This window comes from Platichthys flesus, chromosome 10 (assembly GCF_949316205.1).
Source record: "Platichthys flesus chromosome 10, fPlaFle2.1, whole genome shotgun sequence".
NCBI lineage: Eukaryota > Metazoa > Chordata > Actinopteri > Pleuronectiformes > Pleuronectidae > Platichthys > Platichthys flesus.
The window spans coordinates 2,049,062-2,061,765 of NC_084954.1; the positions used below are offsets into that span (position 1 = coordinate 2,049,062).

At 44.2% G+C, this 12,704-nt stretch overlaps 1 protein-coding gene across 24 annotated transcripts in view; it reads right to left on the reverse strand.

Moving 5' to 3' along the window:
- Positions 1 to 11,185, reverse strand: part of mark3a (MAP/microtubule affinity-regulating kinase 3a) — a 37,563-nt gene extending 26,378 nt beyond the window's left edge. For all 24 annotated transcript variants that reach the window (XR_009922030.1, XM_062396766.1, XM_062396770.1 and 21 more), the window contains exons 1-3: positions 10,659 to 11,185; positions 5,403 to 5,585; positions 3,560 to 3,613 (exon numbers count right to left, since the gene is read on the reverse strand). Coding sequence is in view for 23 of the 24 variants with exons in the window: in XM_062396766.1 (XP_062252750.1) it covers positions 3,560 to 3,613; positions 5,403 to 5,585; positions 10,659 to 10,709 (288 nt within the window). In the remaining variant the exon portion in view is untranslated. The remainder of the gene's footprint in view (positions 1 to 3,559; positions 3,614 to 5,402; positions 5,586 to 10,658) is intronic.
- Positions 11,186 to 12,704: the final 1,519 nt, after the last annotated feature.

A 12,704-nucleotide genomic window follows, 5' to 3' on the forward strand; every position in this document is an offset into this window, starting at 1 on the left:
AGCACATCTTCAACCACAGAAGTGAGGACGACGCCTGCAGCGACATCCAACATTTAACATCAAAGTTTGATCTCTGCAGATTCTCAGCACACTCCTTGTTAAATGTCCGGTGTAATCGGAAACACCGGTTGTTGTGAGTTTATGACCCGGTGATAAACACTCGTTCTATAAATGAGGTCAGAGGCTTTAGTGACTGCTCCTCCAGCACCTGATGAAGAGAGGAGCCTCCACTCAGGGAACAGAGGTTCACCCATCTGATCGGTGTTCACATTTAATCAAGAGCTCCTGGTGCCACACTCCCTCTGTGACCCTCGACCTGGAGGACCACGAGGAGCCTCCGCAGGCTGAAGGAGGACAGAGCAGGAGGAGCAGAGCTGGAGGAGAGCTGGAGGAGCAGAGCAGGAGGAGAAGAGCAGGAGCAGAGCAGGAGGAGCAGAGAAGGAGGAGCAGAGCAGGAGGAGCAGAGCAGGAAGAGCAGAGCAGGAAGAGCAGAGCAGGAAGAGCAGAGAAGGAGGAGCAGAGCAGGATAAGCAGATCTGAAGGAGCAGAGTAGGAGAGGAGAGCAGGAGGAGCAGAGCAGGAGGAGCAGAGAAGGAGGAGCAGAGCTGAAGGAGCAGAGCTGAAGGAGCAGAGCAGGAGGAGCAGAGCAGGAGGAGCAGAGCAGGAGGAGAGCTGGAGGAGCAGAGCTGGGGGAGCAGAGCAGGAGGAGCAGAGCAGGAGGAGCAGAGCTGAAGGACCAGAGCTGAAGGAGCAGAGCTGAAGGAGCAGAGCAGGAGGAGCAGAGCAGGAGGAGCAGAGCAGGAGGAGAGCTGGAGGACCAGAGCTGAAGGAGCAGAGCAGGAGGAGCAGAGCAGGAGGAGCAGAGCAGAAGGAGGAGAGCTGGAAGAGCAGAGCTGAAGGAGCAGAGCTGGAGGAGCAGAGCTGGAGGAGCAGAGCTGGAGGAGCAGAGCTGTAGGAGCAGAGCTGTAGGAGCAGAGCAGGAGGAGCAGAGCAGGAGGAGCAGAGCAGGAGGAGCAGAGCAGGAGGAGCAGAGCTGAAGGAGCAGAGCAGGAGGAGCAGAGCTGGAGGAGCAGAGCTGGAGGAGCAGAGCAGTTCTCCAGGAGCCGGTGACAGATGTGAGCTCAGCTCCTCTGAACTATTAAGAACAGAGGCTGAAAATAAACATGTCGGCTTCAGAGACGATATCCCCCGCTATCAGCCTCTCGCCAATTCCTCCTGTTACACAACGGGTCAGGACACAGCGGTGCCGGCTCCGGTGCAGGTTGGCTGCTTCTACCGAGCAAACCCAGAGGCAGAGACAAATCTAAACAGTAAACACCAGACCCAATCAGACCCAATCCTTTAAAACTCATCTGAGCCTAAACACAGCATCGGACAAATCGTGAGCCGGCGATGTTCAGTCGACACAAATCAACCACGGTTTTAAAATAGCACGAGCATAAATGTTTTTAAAAAGAGACGTTTGCTGTTTTCTATTCATCCTTTTGATTCCATATCCCAAGAAAAGACCAGAACACGGCCACTGGGTTCTCTAACTTCACCAGCATCACTGGGCACTGGTTTCTCATGGTGCTCTGTTGTACAGCTGGGCACAAATATTCTAACATGGGAATAATTTGTGAAGCTTGATGAAAAAAAGAAATCTGCGTTAAGTTTAACTTTCTGTGACTTTGTTGGGGTTCTTAGGATATATTATTATTATCATCATCATGCTCCTCCTCCTCCTGTTGGGGTCAGGTCACGTTCATCAAGTTTTCCAACTGATCCTTTTTGGAAAACCCACAACCACATGTTATATGTCCATTGGTTGAATCTGTACTACACAATGCTCTGGTGTTGAGGGGAGTTGTGTGATATTTGTTATCCAGGACCAGAGAACTTTCTTCAGCTGTGTCACCTTGAGAAAGAGTCAAATGAACTTTTCCTCTGTTTCCAGGCGCTATGCTAAGCTAAGCTAACTGGCCGTAGCTTCATAATTCACCATGATGACATCAGAGTGATATTGATTTTCTCATCAAAACCAGCATGAAGAGCAAATGAGTACATTTCTAAAAAGCAAGTCAAAGTATTCCTTTAACACGAGTGACCTTGTAGAAATGAACCTTGCTAGATTAGGACCCAGGCTGGAGGCCCGTGAAAAAAGAAAACCACAAATCAAATCCATGTCAGGATTTCCTTCAATTCTCAATCTGCGTCTCAGCCGCCGGGAAAGAAAAAGAGAAAACGGAAACCGAACTTTAAATAGAAACCTGTGACAGGAACGTGAACTTCAATGTGTCAATCATGGACCAAGTACTGAGAAGTGTTGTAGGTTCTATTTTTCAAGCCTGTTCCAATTCCTCAAAATAACCATCAAAAGGAAATCTGTGTTCCCGGCGGAGCGGCAGGAAAAATAACACCACGGATAAAGACATTTTGTTCTCCTTGACTTCAACAAAGCACCAAACCTAAAAACAACAAGCGCCGCCGACAAAAGCCTCACGCTTTGTGTTAGCGTGAACGGCCGCGGTCATGACTCAGTGTTTTTTGTCCGGGTGGTGTCACAGTCAATGCCAAAGGGCCCGGGCCTCTGAGATACAAAGAACAGAATCAATGGAGCTTTGGAAAAACTGATGGAAAACCACTAGCCGAGCGCTGGGAGGGCCGAGGGAACGAGGAGCTGGGCCATCACCGCCACACCACCAGCAGCCACAGCAGCCGCAGAGCTCTGCCCGGCCGCTCTTATCTATCTGACAAGCAGAGAAAGCCTCCGGAGCCGCGGCAGCCGGGTCGATATCGCCCTGACTTCCCTGAAATGACTTCCACGCCGAGAGACGGAGCCAAAATGAACAGCGGCACAGATCAAAACAACCACACACACACACAGAGACACACACATCTCCCTTGCTAATGAGTGTACACATTAAAAGAAAGGCATTATGGGCTGACTTCAAACTGGAAAGTGAAACTGGGACGCTGGGAACATTCACACTCGGGCCGCCTGAGAAATTTGCATTTAAAAAAAGGAAAAACCCGCTTTTGGGTGATTTAAACTGTCCCTCCCAGAACAGTGGGAACTGGGAGAAGGTAGATGAAGGTGAAGAAGAAGAAAGAATATACACAGCACATTCAGTTTCTCCTGAAGATGAACAGATGTTCACAGAAACAACAGTAATTACCACTTCAGCAGAAAAGCCCCCGGGGAAGAATCTAAAAAAAAAACTTCTTTTTTTTAATTGGCTCAAACCCTGGAGTTTGCTCTTTTCTGCCTGAACTGGATTGAACAGAAAAGACTGAACACAGAAAGCATCTCGTTGCACGAGATCTACAGAAGCTTCTTGTGAGTGGGACACCGAACAGAGCTGAATCATCTCCTCCACTGCAAAAAGCACTGAAATGATAAAAGCTCTTAGTTCACACCGGGAAGCTATAAGGAGAACACACACTCCATCCCAGCATGCCCTGCGTCCCACTTACACAATTAATACTCAATCTGTCGTGCGTCATGAATTAGTAAATGAATTCTGCCACAGCGTGAGAGAATAAACCAAGAGAGAGAGGGGGGGGGGGGGTAAATTACCTTCTGAAGGCTGTTTGGGTTCAGCTGCGTCTTGTCTATTATCTTAATTGCCACCTGTGGAGAGAAAAAACAGCATTAGAACAGAGATAAAGAGACGAAGAAGAAGAAGTGGAACTGACATCAGGCAGCTCAGGAACGGAAACAGACATTAAGGAGCCGACGCAGAACTGAAAATATATTGGAAAAACACTGGAAACATCTCAATTTATATCTTTTAGAGACAAACTGAGACGGTTTCAACATCCTCCTCCAGATGGAGTCAGGCCGACGGCAGCTGAGGAATAATTAAGGACAGAATCAAGAGGGAATCGAGGGGAAAAGAGCGGAGCTGTCACGTTAAGAGCCGAGCGCTGGGTTCAGAAGAACTCTTTCTGTTCATCAATTATAAACGGTTCAAGCGCTCAGCAGCGGCTCATCCTGAAAACATCCATTACTGCCAACAAGGTTTAGAGCCACGAGCCGGGTTGTGTATACGGAGGGTGTTTGTTTTAATATTTTACTCATTCTCGTCCCGAACACTCTAATTTTTAACAATTCTTCCTTTTGAACACACGTCAAAGTTGTTGAATGTGACAAGTCTCAGAAGAAGAATGTTAAAACTGCAGCCTTGATCGGATGGTTTTCTAAAAATGGAAAACTTCTGAATTAGATTAGGAAGCGTCTGATCACGGAACAAGCAGTTTTTGATGTGATGCACTGTGGACACATTTCTATCGCCACAGAGGAAGCATTGATGTTTCATTTCCAGCTCTGGGATTTGATCTGAGCTTCATTTTTAAAAAGCTAGATACGGGTCCATCACTGTGATTCCCCCCCCCCCCCCGATGAAACTGCTGCAGTTTCAGTGCTGTTAACGTAACGACTCGGAGGAGGAGTCACGACGGCCTCGTTCAGACCTGCTGTCAACACCCAATCAGCTCGCAGGCTGCTCACACACAGATCATTAACATGCTTCCTCAATGTTTCTCCTGAGACGACCTGGGATCAGATCTCACTTCCTGCTCAGTTCAAATCCTCACTAATCACTGTCCATTTGGGAGTCATCATGTTTAATATGATAAAAAAAATGTAATGTATTTGTTAGGATTTGATTGTGCATCTAAATACAATGGCTGCTGATTGCACACCTCAGCAGAAAGTAGAAAGAATAAGATATGAGTGAGGGTTAGTTTTCTGAAGTAAATGTAAACATGTAATCAATATTTAAAGGGTGTGAAACTAATTAACCTGATTTTCTTGATCAACCAGTAAAAGTCGTCTGAACACCTGAAGCTTGACTTCATTCTCTAAAGCTAATATTATTACCTGGGAATAATTTGTGAATTTAAATCTGATATATTCAGGGGAAGAGATCTGTTAGGGGACTGTCGGGCCTTGGCAGAGGAAAGAGTTTTAATTTCTGGGACTTTGTTGGGGTTCTTAGGATATTAAAATAATCATCATCATCATCTTGCTCCTCCTCCTCTTCGATTTGGGTCAGGTCGTGTTCAGGACGCCCTCAGATAAGAAAAAATATCTCTTCGAAAATCATTTGATGCAGGTCAAGATCATTAAGTTTTTCCACTGATCCTTTTTGGAAAACCCAAATATCCAATGTAATGTATTTGTTTGGATTTGATTGTATGTGTGCATCTAAATAAAATGGCTGCTGATTGCCACCTCAGCAGAAAGTAGAAAGAATAAGATATAAGTGAGGGTTCGTTTTCTGAAGTAAATGTAAACATGTAATCAATATTTAACGGGTTGTGAAACTAATTAACCTGATTTTCTTGATCAACCAGTAAAAGTCGTCTGAACACCTGAAGCGTGACTTCATTCTCTAGAGCGTCTCGGTGCGTCTCACCTCTCTGCCGGTGAGGATGTGTCGGGCCAGTTTGACCTTGGCGAAGTTGCCCTTGCCGATGGTCTTGAGCAGCCGGTAGTTTCCGACGTGCGGCTGCTGCGGCTCCTCCGAGCTGCGCGACCGCACGCCGGTGCGGCTCGAGCGCGTGTTGATCTCCTGACGCCCATTACTGTGAGACGTGTGCTGTGGAAAAGAAAGAGACATTATTTTAGATAACTGCAGGTGGTGCATGCTGGGAAACATGTACGTGAGTCACATGCACGGTGACTCGTGGTGACCTGCCGCTCCACTCATGGTATTTATAGTTCTCCATCCAGGCGAGGAAAGTAACTTCTCTCTCCCACCTGCCACGGACGAACGAGGAATTCGGTGTTTACAGGAAGTTTTATGATTTCAACCGTCAGAGCCTCAAAATCAGGGGAATATGTGACAGTGAAGTCGGCCACAGGCATTAATGTGATAATAATAAATAATATAGTCTAATCATTTGATGTCTGAGATATCAGAAAATAAGGGGAAACATTTCCATCACAAGTTCCCAGGCTCCTCTGTGACGTCATGTCCAAATAGAAAGATCTAAATCCAGAGATTATTAGGTTAGTTTATTTATTCTCTCAGCTCTGACACTGTTTAGGAACATCCCTGTTTTCATTTTTGATCAGATCTAAATGTTCCAGACCAGAATCCACAGTTCAAACTTGGCTTCAACACATTAATGAGAGTCACGTTCAAATAATTGACTAAATTGAAGACATGTGACTCAGGAAGTTGTGTTTTCACCGAACAGGATCAACAGATTTCCAGAAAAACGTAGTTACCTTTATTTTAAAAGGATTTTCACCGGTTTCCCAGAGAATATTTCATTGATCTTGATTAAACGATCAGATTCAGGGGACTACTCTCTATGAGTCTGTGCATTGAGCTTGATTGAATTGAAGGAGCCTGTGGGGCCTTGGCGGAGGTATGTGCTCGGCTGAGTTCCATTCTGGTTGCCTCATGTCATCCTCGTTTCCTCGTTTGTGTAAAGCAACTTTTCAGCGGCCGTACTTTACTCTCCACTTCACTCTGTTTCAAATTCGGTTCTGAATGAAAAATAAATTTTAACTTGCATTAAAAAGATTAGAAAAATAAAAGACTACGTGGCTGTCAGTGTTTCTTCCTGTGGATTTATGAACAGGATGCGCAGCAGAGTGAACAGAAACAAATACAAGTTAATAAAAGGTTATTGACGGGTCAAACTATAGAAGCAGACTGGTTTAGACACTGCTGCTGTTATTTACTCTGGGAAAATGATCATGTGAAGCTCGTACACAACCCTGTTCTTGAATTATAATGTTTCATCCACTGTGTAATTAGCAGATGACACTTTAAACACCATTAACACTCATTAAATATCTGTCATTTGTGGTGAGAAGCTCTGCTCCCTTTTCCCTGAAGGACATTAGACCTAATTTGTCACCACTGGTTTTATGATTAGTTCTGGAATCACAGTCTTGAGTTTTTACTGGGATGAATCTTTTGTCTCATACGACAGCAACTGAATAACTTTGGGGTTTGTTCTGTTTGTATAAAACAATCAGTTTCTGCCTTTTCAGGCATTAAGAAAATTAATGGAAGATTCATTGATAATAAAAAGTTGGTTGCAGCCCAACCTGACGTCAGTGTGTATTCCACATACCAGTGGAGTTGGCCCAGCACTGCTCCTCACACACAACACTGGAAAATCCTGTTTACCAACCAGCTTTGTCAGCCTCAGTGAGTCTAAGTGGGATCTGAACTCAGCCCACGTCACACGTATGAGCCCGAAACTTAACTCCTCAGGATATTTCACAAAGGCAGTGAACACACACACACACACAACCTGGTGCATTCTGGGCCGCGTCCTAATCGGTTTTGATCTGCACTGCTCTGACAGCAACCACCAATGGAGGGATGGATTTTTTTGTGATACCCTGTTCAATAGCAGCCCCCCCACCCCCGTTCCAACAACTATAAAACCTAAATGTGGTGATCGACTGCTCCTCTGGCGTCTCATTAACAGTGGTGGTGCCCTCTGCTCCGCCCGGCGCTGCCCCTCCCGTCCCCACCCAATCTGACCCCATTCACCCCGACAACAGGGAAAGGGACTAAGGGACTGTGATGAAGTGGGAACCTTAACAATAAGAGGGTCACCCTTTAACTTCTTGCTCCTCTAACGGCAAATAAACCACGAGATAACTCTACTGCATGTTCTCAATCCACAAAGCACAAACCCAGTTTTACCGTCTCTAGTTGACATATGATTAAATCTATACAACACTGTGCAGATACTACAGATAACAAGACGTCTCACTGAGAGTAAAGGAGATATAACAGCAGATAGCAGGAGTATCAGGTACGAAGGTAAGACAAGGTCACAGTCAACTTAATTACCGCTGCAGACATTCAAAACCTCCATAATAATATTGTAAAGACATCAGGGGACGTTTAAATAACCATGAAAATCACAAAAGGTCACTTCAAACTCTCTTGTAAGCTACAGAGACACACTTTAAGTCACTGAAGGAATATTTTAGGATTCTTCAGTGACTGAGGAGATAAAAATACCATCAACTGGGATAAGGTCACTGGTGAAGACCAAGTGGGAAGATCAGGACGCTGGGTTTCTCTCTTTTCTTCCACAGAAACATTTCCTCTAAGGAAACAAACAAGTTTCCATTTTTCCACATGACATGAAAAGAAAGAAAAGGCCAGTTTGATTTGATCCTTTCCTTTTCAGTGGCTACTCACGAAGCTGCGGTGCCTCCTGGCCGCCTGGGCGCCCGTCATGTTTCAACAGGAGGAAGATTCTGCCCCGCTGAGGAGGAGGAGGAGGAGGAGGATGATGCCCATAGAGATCCCCACAACACCAGATTCCCCCAACTCAAGAGCACCGGTAACCACAGACAGAGAGGGAGACAGGAGAGGGGGGGTGCACTGATCCCAGTCAAGCCCCAGTGCAGGCAGACACACCAAAACCGGACACCAGACTCTATCCTTTCAAAATAAGAGCTTCCAGTCAGCTGCCTTCTCAAGGGTTGGGGGCATAAAGGCTCCTCTGTGCCTTTGTGTAGGATTATCTTACAAATGGATTTCAGGACTTAGTAAGAAACTGAGGGTTCTCACGATTTTCTCACATTTTGTTTAACTCTGGGAATCGATTAGTTCAGGGAAATTCTTCATCTGAATTCACTGACTTCTTTTTATCTTTGTTTTAACTCTTGGTTTTCACAGTTTTTTTTCATTTGCAGCTGGTGAAACGTCTCGTTTTCCACCACACGGGTGAATAAAGTTCCACCACATCCCAGCAGCGCTCCACTTGTGCTTTGTCTCTGACTCCCTGCTGCTTCCATGACGAATCATGAGACTTTGATGAAGTCACATGTGCACGTTACATGGCCGCACTTGAACAGGATGTGAGCAGAAAGGGGAGATAATGGTGGATAAGCAGGAATATGAATTTTAAAGTAACGTGAATTCAACAGAAGCACGTGGCGATTCAGAGAGTGAAGGTTTAGAGAGTATTAATTACAGCACTGAAAACGTCTTAAACAGATGTTATTAGAGTTAAGGAAACTTTAGCAGTTCGCTCAGAATTTATGATTTGAGCGTGAAGTGCTACAACCCTAACAGAATCGATTTCCAGCTAATTCATTATTTGACAATATGATCGTTTAAATCATCCAACAACCAAAACATTCATATATATCCTCTTTCCTTCACATCAGGAATTCACGCATTGAGCAGGCTGAAGCTGGTTTGTATGAGTAATGAGCGAAACCTGTGAGAAAGATGTTTTTACCGATTTAAAAATTCTGAAAACTTGAATTAAAATGGCCCAACAATTGAAAACTATAAACTGAAAGATTTTTTTACGTGACAACTTAAAGGTCAAAACTACATATTTTCATGCTCAGTCATCTTCCAATTATTTTTACATTTGACTTATTAATAATTCGGCCCTACAAAAACTAAAAATAGGTGATATTGATATGTGAGCAGCTGGAACCCATGGATTTGAGGCACGCTTGGTTAAAATAAAGATGATGCAAATAATAAATGAATGAACTTAAGTTTCATAGACAAATTTTTAGCTCACTGAGAAAATCAGAGCTATGTTTATTGGCTGTGTGGCCAGAGAAGTTATACATTATTAAAGTCATCACCACCGGGTCTGTTGACTAAACTGCCATTTTGTTTTGCATCAATTCAAATATTGTTCATTTGATTTGTCAAAATTGATGAAATATGAAAAGTAGCATTAAAACGTGTGGAGGACTCTATTGGAGAACATTTAATCATCTTGAATGTCATTTCAATTTGTGTTGTTTAAAAACAGATTTAAAATACTAACAGTTAAGGACATTTTATTTATCTGTCCCTGTACATTATTTCTACTTTTCCGATCATGTGGCCAGAGAACAACAGTTATCACTGAAGTCATCACTTCCAGCTCTGGTAGTTATATAATATGGCTAAAGTGTCATTTATATTTTGTTTTACCTAAATGTTTTGTTCATTTTCTCTATCAAATTCAAAAATAAGGAACGTGGGAAGTAACATTAGAGAAGTGGATGACTCTAGAGGAGAACACGTTTAATTCAAATTGTGTCATTTAAAAAACAGATTCGAAATACTAAAGGTTAGGGACATATGCAAATCAGTTCTACTCTAGTTCCGTTTCAATGTGCGTAGTTTCTTCTTCTGAAGGATTTAGAACAACAACACACAGACGCTTTGATTCCTTTTCTACAACGCTGCTATTTTTAGAGATTAAAATGATGAAATGTTTTGGTGCGTCAGCGAAGTTTAATTTTGAAAATCCACACCGGAAGCTCTAATCAGCTACATTGAAACGTTTATTTCCCAGACTGAGATTCTATTGGTCACGAGGGGGCGGGACTAACGAGTCCATATTTGGAAGCTGAGCGGTGGAACTCCCTGAGTGACAGCCGGGCGAGCCAATGGGGAGCGGGGCCAGGAACCACTGTTGCCTGCCAGATGAAGCAAAGTGCTGTAGTTCACTTTGTGTTCGGGCCTAAAGGTCCAGACTTCCGGTTCCGATCAGCTGCTCGCACCCAGAACTCAGTGAATAAAACGCAGAATAAAGAGAAACACGGAGCGACGGAGGATTTAAAGTGAAACAATCCGACCCAGTGCAACAAATCACAGGAAGCCCGAGCGAGTGAAGGGGCTCCGTCGCGTCCGGGGCAGTTAGACCGGGACTCGAGCTCTTACCGTCTCCGTCACCTTCTCGTTCACTGTGGGTAATGGAGTTTTGTTGGACATCTTCTCCTCCGGTCTCGGTTCTTACGTCCAAAAATCCGCCGACACACACTCGCCACTAAGCCCGATTCTGCGCGTCGCCCCTCGGATCGAGCTGCCTCCGCATGGATCGCTTCTCTCAGGGGCAGCGGACGTGCTGGAGCGCACGAGCCGAGAGGAAATCAGCCTGACGTGCGTCCGCAGCGAGACTGAAGCGGGTCCGACCCGAGGCAGCGTCCGTGCGTCCGGTGGGTTCGAGTCCCTGAACTCAACTGACGCTCAGGCGCTGTCCAGCGAAAAATGGCTCCGGGCTTTTCCCCTTCCTCGAAAACAGCAGTTTAAAAAGAAGCCATGGCGTCGAGGCCCCGCGCTGCGTGTTTCCTACCGGGCTTCGGACGGCGGCGGCGGCTCAGATACTCGCCGTCGGTTCGGTTTCTTCCATCTCCGGTGGCCCGAAGTGAAGCTGTCTGAGTTAGGTGGAACCAAAATGGCGGCTCCGCGGCGGGGCTGGATTAGGGTGCGTTCACGGGCTGCTCCCAGGCTCCGACATCCCAGCTCCTCGTAAGCCGTCCACCCACCAGCAGTTGTTTTCATTTGTTCCCCTCGATTAGTCGATTAATAATCCACCACAAGTTCAAATTCATTAGACGTTAGTGGCAAAATCAAGTAGTCGTAAAATGTTGAAAGTATTCAAATATAGGATAATGACTAAAATGATTTTCATGAATTCTGAATTCTGAATTATTCAACAAAATTCATTCGAAATTTATATTCATTTGGAAAATATCGAACATAAGGACATGTGTCGTTGTGGCTACAATGTATTTTCATTTTTCATGAATAAGTGAATTCAAATTCATTATAGGTTTGTGGTCAAATCAAGCAGTCGCAAAATGTTCTCATAAAGTTCAGTAGTCCCGAAATTGTGCCCTAAAAGTGAAATGTAGGCTTATGACAAAAGTATGTTTCTATCAATTAGTCAAAAAAAGCCTTTAGAAGTTTAAACTCAGTTGTAAAATTCAGTGGTGGTTAAATGTAGATGTAAAATGTTGTGATTAAGATGTATTATCATTAAAATGTTCCTTAATTAGTCGATAAAATAAGTTGGTACTTAAAACTCATTAGTAGTTAGTTAGCAATGTGACGAGTGGGGTCACGATAAAATTACTCAAATGCTGCAGTTTCCTTCAAGGTTGAGTATTTGTAAAATACAGTATTTGCAGTTGTGAAGCAGGTTATATAATACCAGCAATACGTGTAAACAACTAATCTGCTGAATAAAGAAATGAGATGAAAAATAAATATAAACAACGCCAGGACACTAAAAAGCCTGAGAGCACATCAGAACTAAATGTTGGAACGAAACAGTTCCGAAGCTTTGGGGCAACAACAGCAAACAAAAGATCGTTCTTTACCCCTCGACCTTCGACCCTTGACCCCCGACCCCTGATCGAGGGACAGGATCATTGATTCATCAGCTGATTCAACTCAAGCTACATCACAACATTAAACGTGGAAATTGACATAAAGAAATCAAAGTATGCACAAAAAATACAGAAACAATTAAGGATTCTTAAGGGTCAATACAATTACTTAATGACTGTAATAAACATCAGACACTAACTCTTCAAACGGTCAGGGTGTGAGATGTGTTGCACAGAAACTGGGGTGTGGATATTTCCCACCGCGCCTGAAGGCCGCGTCAGGAAGTGAGGAAAGCAGCTGAGCTCGGTCTCATTGGATCAGAACTGTCATCGAGTCCCAGCAGCGCCACTGGAAACTTTCTGCTCAGGAACAAACAACCTCCGGGAAGCTGCAGGAAACAGCCCGACAACAACATCACGTTCTGTCAACCGGACTCTTTACACTTTACTGACATTTATAAAGTTTCCTCACTTTGGTAAATAACTTTTTTATTGAGATAAATTTGTTCAATTTATCCAAAAGAGATTAAAAGAGAAATCAAAATCCACAATGATGGGAAAAAACTTTCCATTCTTCTCTATATTTACATGAATC